The 9,625-nt window shown below is 40.0% G+C and overlaps 1 protein-coding gene across 2 annotated transcripts; it reads left to right on the top strand.

The window, feature by feature from the left end:
* The first annotated feature begins 958 nt into the window (after positions 1-958).
* Positions 959-7,781, top strand: LOC133132911 (cytochrome b-245 heavy chain-like). 2 transcript variants are annotated; one of them, XM_061248723.1, is made up of 14 exons: positions 959-1,180; positions 1,472-1,715; positions 2,088-2,183; positions 2,306-2,416; positions 2,950-3,034; positions 4,443-4,570; positions 4,712-4,893; positions 4,989-5,112; positions 5,270-5,362; positions 5,495-5,736; positions 5,974-6,136; positions 6,308-6,454; positions 6,563-6,687; positions 6,878-7,781. In XM_061248723.1, exons 2-14 carry the CDS (start codon positions 1,671-1,673, stop codon positions 7,002-7,004), a joined length of 1,668 nt encoding a protein of 555 aa, XP_061104707.1. In that variant the 5' UTR covers positions 959-1,180; positions 1,472-1,670; the 3' UTR covers positions 7,005-7,781. The 2 variants fall into 2 exon arrangements, with proteins under 2 accessions (XP_061104707.1, XP_061104708.1); XM_061248724.1 differs by lacking the exons at positions 959-1,180; positions 1,472-1,715 and having other exon boundaries at positions 2,170-2,183; positions 2,725-3,034.
* Positions 7,782-9,625: the final 1,844 nt, after the last annotated feature.

The following is a 9,625-nucleotide window of genomic DNA, read 5'->3' as shown; positions in this document are numbered from 1 at the left end:
ATTTAAAGGAACCCATGGTTGTTAACACCAGACAGAACAGCCACTGCAGTTGGATACTTTAGAAGGCATGGAGTTACTTCAGAATAAAAAGTTTGCCCTGTAATAATACTCACCTGACTCATTGAAGCCCTATCGAGTAAATCCCTGGGTCTGGGCTGTAGTAATCATCTTTTTAGTAAAAATAGTAAAAAAATTAAAATAAAAAGCAATTAGAATTTCTCATATTTAGCTCTGTACCATTTAGAGTTCAGATTTGCTATCAATCACATACAGATTCATTGTAACAGACATTTAAATCAGGGGTGTCCAAAATTTTTGCACCCCACTGTATACATTACATTACATTACATTACATTATTGGCATTTGGCAGACGCTCTTATCCAGAGCGACGTACAACAAAGTGCATACCCATAACCAGGGATAAGTTCGCTGAAAGACCCTAGAGGGAAGTACAATTTCAACTGCTACGTGTATAACAAAGATGAGGGCGAGGGCCAATTTTTTTTTTTTTTTTTTTTGAACAAAGAAACAAAGAAACAACAGAGCAAAAGTGCCCAAAGTTAACTATCCAAACACTGCTTACCTAGCCAACTAAAAATACCGATACACAAAGCAAGTCACAGAGACAACAATTAAGGTTCACAAGGAGGTGGGGAGGGATGGGGAGAGGTGCCGCTTGAAGAGGTGTGTCGTCACCTTGCGCTTGAAGTTGGGGAGAGATTCTACAGTTCTGACCTCAACGGGGAGTTCGTTCCACCACCGTGGAGCCAGAACAGACCGTAGTCGTGAGCGTGAGGTGGAGGTTCGGAGAGGGGGAGGTGCCAAGCGGCCTGTGGAGGCTGAACGAAAAGGTCTGGCAGGGGTGTAGGGTCTGATGATTTTTTGTAGATAAGCTGGGGAAGACCCCTTAACTGCTTGGAAGGCTAGCACCAATGTTTTGAATTTGATGCGAGCCATAACAGGCAGCCAGTGGAGGGAAGTAAGCAGGGGGGTGACGTGTGAGTATTTGGGAAGGTTGAAGACCAGACGAGCTGCTGCATTCTGGATAAGTTGGAGGGGAACAGTGGCATATACCTGGATCATTAAAGAGGAGTGCTGATTTATTTTGCATTTCAAAGATTCCTGGTCATTCCTGGTATTTCTTGTCAAATAGTGATTACAGTTCCATTATTGCTGCCAGTAAGTATTTCTTCACTTGAATCTAAAGGTCAGAGGAGCTTAAACTAGGAATATTTCGAAATGATTTGTGTGGTTATGTAGGTGATTTTCTGAGCATGCCAAGAGCAAGTTAATCTTTTCTCTCCGATACTATTTATTTAAAAAGTAGGTGTCTTTCAGGGCCTTTTAAATATTACATATGGATCTAAGTATCTTACTTTGTGGCACTATGATAACTTGACACATTGACACTTAAATCACCAAAGTATCCAAAGTATGTATCAACAAAAGGAAGTGTTTTATTACTTTCAGGTAATTTCCTGAATATGGCATTTCCTGCTGCAACTGGCTGGATCTCTCCTGCCATTCCCAGGTTTATTACACCTTTTTACGTGCCTGTGGGTAAAGGCGTGGCTTGACCTGTTATCATATATAAGTAAGCTTTGGAAGACGATCTCCTATAGTTCAGCTGCAAGATACAAGTTGAAAGTGTGTGACACTCTCCTCAAAAATGGGTAAATGGATTATCAACCATGGACTGTCTGCTGCCATACTGGTAGGGAAATTACATTTCATTACAAATCTATAAGTGCATTTTTCAATACAGAACACCATTGGTCAAAATTACACTTATATATCCTCAAATGGGTTTCATCATTCTATTGTATTCCCTCATTTTCATGTAGCTACATCTGATGCAGTATTTTTTATCTATATTTTTAAAGAGCTACATTTATTAAGATGTTGCATTTTATAATGTAAAAAAACAGTTGGGAATTTGTATGAATGTAATGCCATTTGCGGCTTTACTATCAAATGTACAAAGGTAGCAAAAAAATATTATCATGTGACTACTGAATGTGCAGATTACTAATCCTACACAATTTTACTGTACATTGTTAACAATCATGAGTGTCTATTCTCACAGGTTGTGTGGATGGCCATCAATATATTTCTTTTTGTCTACTACTATTTTATTTATGATTTGGGGGAACGCTTCTTCTACACACGGCACATTCTAGGGGTGAGTGTTTGCAACAATCCGGGAAAAATGGAACCCACTGTAACAGTCATTCCTCTGGCTGCAGTGATATTTAGGAAATTTAGGAATACTACATATTTGCATTTTCTTTATTGCCATTACAGTCAGCACTGGCTTGGGCCCGAGCCCCGGCGGCAGTTCTCAACTTCAACTGCATGCTGATCCTACTGCCAGTGTGTCGCAACCTGCTGTCGCTCGTAAGGGGGTCATTAATGGTGAGCCTTCAGTTTCACAATGATATTCAAGTACCAATGAAAGGCAGCAACCACACAGAATGAGTCTTTATCAGTCATTCTATTAATAGCAATGACATAGTGTATATGCTAGGGTGTACAATGAGCGCCATAATGTTTTTCTTGACTTCTCAGTACTTAATTTTAGATTTGCAATCAAATTATTTGCATGTAATGGAGGCCATAGGAACTGCCAAAGCACCCCCCTCTTTGAAACATAGTGGTGTGGATGTTATAGCTTGGGCATGTATAGCTGACAGTTACTGGTTTACTTCTCCTCACGTATTCAGGTATTCAGCACCTGGTGATGTCTACGGGTCACATACTTCAAGCAGTCATTCCATGCACCAGCTAAGCTATTAAACATGACTACTTTAATTTACATAACATTAATATGTCCCAAACATCATGGTGCCCTGAAATTGGGGGCTATGTATAAAAAGTGCTGTAGTTTCTCCACGGTGAAACCAAAATGTATAAAAAATACCTTTTAATAAAAGCTTTAACCTTTTCAGTGTTGTGGCCGCTCAGCAAGGAAACAGTTGGACCAAAACCTCACATTCCACAAACTGGTGGCATACATGATTGGCTTAATGACAGGTATTGTACATATGTCATTTACTTACCTCATGAACTATTAATAAATTATTCTAAATTTTAACATTAAAGTTTAACATTGTTAAGAGAGGGAATTGACAGAGACAAGTTTCTTGTATGAATGGATGGTGCAGAAGCAGAAACAAAGGGGTAAGAATTGGTAATAAATTCTATTCACTGGCTGGCTCGGTTCAAGGTGACAACTATCAAGTCTGTGGGGACACACATACCAAACATTTATCTTGGGTTGTAGATTACTGCAGACAACACACAAAAAAAATCTGATTGCAATGTTTGACAAATGTCAAATTGAGCTCTAAGAAAACTGCCTTTTAGTTTGTCTAGAGGGAGGAACATTCTCAAAGTATGTGGAGAAAAGTTGACCAGATGGCTTTGTTATTCTTGTTTTCAAATGACCAGAATTCACATGCTATGCTGAAAGTTATTTCTGGATGTAGTGCATTGGCAGAGTAAAAGGAATATACACCCAATAAGCACTTTATTACTTTTTTAACTTATTAAGGCTTCTGCTGCTGTAGCCTATCCACTGAGTGGTTTGACGTGTTGTGTGTTCAGAGATGCTGTTCTGCATGCCACTGTTGCAATGTGTGGTTATTTGCATGATTGTCACCTTCCTGTCAGCTTTGACCAGTCTGGCCATTCTCCTCCTCATGACTTGTCTCATTAACAAGGCGTTTCTGCCCGCAGTTTTTTGTTTTTTGCACCATTCTCTACAAACTCTACAGACTGTTGTGCATGAAAATCCCAGGAGATCAGCAGTTTCTGAGATACTCAAACCACCCTGTCTGACTAATGTTAGGTCCATGAAATTAGAGTGCCTTTTAAGGACTATCAGACTATTTCTGGCATTAGCTAGCCAGCTAGTTTGCTTTCATAAGGTGATGTTATCGATAACATTAGGTTTGTTTCCATAAGGATGTTATATTTGTGTTTTTATCTTAACTTGGCTAGCTAGCTAGCAAAAATTATCATTGGATAAGTCAGCGTCATTAACTGAGCTATCGATAGTTGATGTTCTAGATGTCTCCCAAGATGAACGTGTATCATGGAGCTAGCTATGGTAACAAACAACAATGTATGGAAAGTGAGAGCATGATTTGTCAATCATAGCTAGTTTCTCATTACCGTGCCCAGACAGTTTGGGTGAACTTTTATAGTCGGAAATTTTGGCTTTGAAAAATTAGTTTTAAAATACATTTAAATTCATAAATAGTAAAAAAAATAATAATAAAAAATAAAAAAATGTAAATAACAGATTAATCTTTTTTCCTTCCACAATCCCAAATATGTATGAGCGTATTACAGTAGGAAATGTTCCACTCATTATGCAGGTGTAAATAATGGAATGACTCGCTTATTTATTTTTCATTTATTTTTTTGCCAACTTTAGCGGTGCACACGATTGCCCATTTATTTAACATGGAGTGGTACAACAACAGCCGACAAGGACTGTATGATGACTTAAGCACTATCCTCTCCAATGAAACCAACCTGAATCCTGTTCCCTCTGCCTCTACCGTGAGTGCCCCCAAAAAGCACATTCCCCGGATGTGTGCAATCTAGTTTGAACTGAGATCATTAGCATTGAATGTAAGGCAGTGAAAGCCAGATCAGAGTTGCACAGCTGTAATGCTCTGTGCTTGGTTCCCTGTGCCCCAGACACCGACTATTGTGGCATTCACCACCATCGCAGGGCTCACTGGTGTCATCATCACTCTGGCACTCATCCTCATCATCACTTCGTCAATGGAGGTCATCCGCCGGAATTATTATGAGTTATTCTGGTATACCCACCACCTCTTCATCATCTTCTTCATCGGGCTGGTCATTCACGGAGTTGGGTATGACCCTTGTCCGCAAAAAGGCTTGTTCTGTAAAGCTGTGCTTACATTTGATTGGTCAAGTCAACACATGCTGTCATATCTCTCCTTTCTAGGCGGATTGTCCGTGGCCAGGTGCCTGACGACCCTCACAACGTTTCCCACTGTAAGGACCAGCCGCTGGCCTGGGGCAAGATAGCTGAGTGTCCCATTCCACATTTTAAAGGGGGGTTCCCGAAGGTAATGAGTTCAGTACTTATTTTATCCAGTCCAGCAGGAATAGGAAGGGAAAAAAAAGGTCCGGAGAGAGATCCAAGGTGGCCTGTATTTGCTAGGTCATTGATCTGTATGAATCTAGTCAATGATCACAGATCTCTTGCACTGTTTTCTTCTTCAGACCTGGATGTGGGTAATCGCCCCCATGATCCTGTACCTCTTTGAACGTATTCTGCGCTTTATTCGTTACCTGCAGCCTGTCAGGTACAGGAAGGTGAGTGAGCAGTGGGAACTGGGACTTTGGGTGGCAGCTACATAACCTCAACTACCCAAAAAGTGATAATATTTTTTTGCTTTTCTGTAGGAAACATAGAAACTGACTGATCGCATTGCTATTTTCTGTCAGATTGTCATGCGTCCCTCGAAGGTGCTCGAGCTCCAGCTGGTGAAGGATGGTTTTAGGATGGAGGTGGGCCAGTATGTCTTCCTGAACTGCCCCACCATCTCCCAGCTGGAGTGGCACCCCTTCACCATGACGTCTGCCCCAGAGGAAGACTTCTTCAGTGTGCACATCCGCTCTGTGGGGGACTGGACGCAAGGCCTCATCGATGTTCTAGAGCAACTGCCGGAAGGGGCTGAGGGACCCAAGTAAGGCAGATGTTTCTGACACTCATATACAGTAGTCTAAGATGTCATGCTTCTCACGTTTTATACTGATCCATAGAAAATCTACTAGATCAGTGGGTTCTCCTCCTTTGGCAATATGAACTGCATACACACACCCAGCTTATCCATACATGCTAGAAAATGTCTGCTCCTGTCCAAAAAATGTCTAACTGTAGGTCACATTACTAGCTGGAGGCTGATCTCTGAATTCCATTTTAGAATAGCAGTGGATGGCCCTTTTGGAACCGCCAGTGAGGATGTGTTTGACTATGACGTCAGCATGCTGATTGGCTGCGGAATTGGAGTAACGCCCTTTGCGTCCATTCTGAAATCCGTCTGGTACAAGTTCAAGGAGTCAACCCCAAAACTGCGAACAAGAAAGGTACTAGCAGTTTCAGTAGATTCATGCTTCCCACTGCATTGATGATGATGATTCTGCTTTCTTTAGTTTGCTTTTGAAAAAATATTTGATTGTCCTGAAATAAAAATCAACTGACATACAATCAAAGAGAATTGAAAGACATTCATTTTGTCTTTTATTTCTGGGTTTTAGATCTATTTCTATTGGCTATGCAGGGAGACACATGCCTTTGAGTGGTTTATAGATATCCTGCAGGCGCTTGAGACAGAGATGGAGGAGAGAGGAATGGCCAACTTCCTCACCTATAAACTGTACCTCACTGGATTCGACCAGAGTCATGTGTGTACAGCCTCATTGCACACTGTTTGAACCCAGAATATTCATAGTCATTTGGAGTTGAACAGACAGCTTCATTTATAGGCCAGGTCTTTCTTCCTGTCTCTGCAGATTGACTATGAGAACCCTCGCTTTGACCAGGACACTGACATTATCACAGGTCTCAAACAGAAGACACACTATTGCCGGCCCATGTGGGACAGAGAGTTTCAGCAGATTCGGAAAGAGAATCCCACGTGAGTTTTGATATGGCCTTTCCTTTTTCATTTTTGCTTCCCGTTTGCTTGTTATCCAATATAAATTTGTATTACTTGAAGCAATGTATATATATACATGTGTTTAATTCCATCAGGCACTTTTTCAAGTAAAGCTAAGCTTTAGGCAGTGTAGGCTGAACCTTGACAGTTGTTTTTTGGATATGCACAGGTCGGTGGTTGGCACGTTCTTGTGTGGCCCCGAGGGAATTGCCAAGACCTTGGAGAAAAAATGCATGAAGTTCTCAGATGTGGATCCACAAAAAACACAGTTCTACTTCAACAAGGAAAACTTCTGATTGGAACCCCAGCAACTAAGCCCACAAGAAATCAAAATGTTACATTGTGTGGTGAAGTATTTTAGCATCATCTATTGTGGAAAGCGTTCAAAATGTTTTCTTGCAGTGGAATGGCATCCCTCTGAAGGCTGCTGACTAATTTTTAGAAGGGAACAATGTGTTTCCACTGCAAACCTTGGAGGTCCACATCAAAACACTGAATATTGCAGTTGTGGACACAATACAATGCTAATATTCTTGTGACTTGCCACTCTGCCGAAGACACAACCACATAAAAGCAGGTGTATCTTTAATTGCTGCATGGCAATCAACTATGAAATCACAGCCTTTGCCCTGGTTAGAGTCGATATGGGTAAACCATTTATCAGATTGTCAATTCAAAGTGCAGATCTGAAGTATTTCAGATTCATAAGATAACTATTGCATACTGGCAAGGAGAGTCTGTTCCTGTATTTGTCAACTGAGGACACAAATATGAAATAGATAGACTAGAAGCCTTTGGGGCTAACACAACAATGTCAACAATGTCTTTATCAGAGTGCAATGTTCACCTGAAGGCAGGTAAATAGAGGGACTGAGACAAGCTTATTCACTAGTTCTTGCATTTAATATGAATTTAATCAGATATAAACAATCGTATTTTCAGAATCATTCCAAGAATGAATACTATTTTTGGTCACTGTCATTTCAATGTCTACTCAACACAGAGTTTCTGTATATATTGTAAATACATTATCTGGAAGTTATTTAAAGACATGTAAATACATTTGCAAAATACATCTCAGTGAAAGAGTGTTGCTTTTGTCCATTGGCTGTTGTCTCAGTTATTAAAGGAAGCACTCTAAAGGAGTGAGATCTTGACTATACATATTCCCCTCCTCTGCTTTTCTCACTGACTTAAACACCGTTTCTTCACATGCTAAACAAAACAAAATGAGTAGTAAGTGCAGTCGATTAGTATTTGTACAGAGGTACAGTTTGTTCTTTTGGGTCTGTACTCCAGCACATTGGATTTGAAATTAAGCAATGACTGAGGCTAAACTTCAGACTGTCAAGATTTGTAAGATTTAAGTAAGATTTGGCTTTGCAGCTGTTTCTGATCAATCAGGTGTATTCAACTGTCCAAGAATCAAAGCAACTGCCTAAGGAACTGGCCAAGAACCATAATGTGAATATCCATATTGAAATAAAACCATAAAAGAAAGAAAAAGAGGAGTGGAAGGAAGTCAAAGTCAAAAAGAAAATATCACAATTGCAAAACACATCAAACCTTACACTCCTGCCAGACCACTCCACTTCGCACTTCCTGGTCACCTTACTGTCCCATCCCTAAGAGGCCCCTCCTCCCCAGTGATGGAATGAGCTGCTCCCCACTACAGCACAGCAGGGTCAGGCCCACCCAGACGGAAAACATGCCTGACTCACCCAATGCTGAACCTTTATTATGGCCCCACCTATGATCCATCAAAAATGATATCCTCAAAGCCATTTCCTCCTTTCATTCTCAGTCTCCCCCTTGCACGTACTATGGTACTTTACTTAATGAGTAACCTATGTATTTATGACTGCTTTTTGTGTCAGTGTTACACACCACGCAATTATAGGTGCTGCCCAAGAAAGATATTTCCCAAACTCAGATGGATAACAAATGAAACAAAAAGGCACTGTAGCACAACTTAAGCTTGCTGAGCAAATAAAGTAGCAGCAATGGTTATGCATACTTTTTCTTTTATTTACATACTTGTGATTGTGAGTGACACAGTAAAACAACAGGTTTTGTTGTCCGTTACTTGGCTGCATTTAGAAGGACGTTGTTCTGGTGGCCGCATGTAGGACCTACTGTACACCATACATCAGGGCAGTCTGGCAGGAAGCAGTGGTGCCTATTAAAGGCTGTTAACATTCCCAAGAGATCACGCTGAGCTTTTCCAGTACTTTGCTCTCTGTACCAGGAACAAAATCTTATTTTTTGCTGTTATTTCTGAGAATCAAATTATGCCCTACTTCACTTGAAGTGTTCTTTTGGAGCACTGCTTGACCACAACCATTCTTTATCAAGGAAACCTAAGAGAAAACAAGTTAAATAAACACCTGGGTGATATTACTTACAGCAGGCTCCAGAATTATCGGCACCCTATTATTTTATTATTTATGGTTATTAAAGGGTTGCATATAATAAACAACATAACAATAATTTTATGTTCAAACATGTAGGAAAACCATGTACTTTTATTGCAATAAATGTACTCTCATGTTTCAATATTTTTTATTTAGTAATCTCTTTTTTTGTGAAAACCACTGTTGCCAAAATTATTGGCACTCCTAATAATAATTGTAGATAAAATCAATGTTCAGTCAGTGTCATTCCATTGCTCCCTGTTTCACTACAGTATGAAAATGCCTATAAGTGCCTGTTTTGTGAGGAACTTTTTTTCATTGCATTGAATCATTAATTAAGCACACTACTTTACATATGTTGGAAGATAAAACGTATATCAATAACTAACTATTTGTGTGCATATTTATTAAGGGTGCCAATAATTCTGGAGCCCAATGTTGTTTAATGTATTTGTTCATTTGTTTAATGTAATTTCCTGTTTAGCTAATGACTTGTTTAAGTT

This window comes from Conger conger, chromosome 7, assembly GCF_963514075.1.
Source record: "Conger conger chromosome 7, fConCon1.1, whole genome shotgun sequence".
NCBI lineage: Eukaryota > Metazoa > Chordata > Actinopteri > Anguilliformes > Congridae > Conger > Conger conger.
The sequence above is the reverse complement of the archived record's forward strand: the minus strand, read 5'-3'. Positions and strand labels throughout refer to the sequence as shown.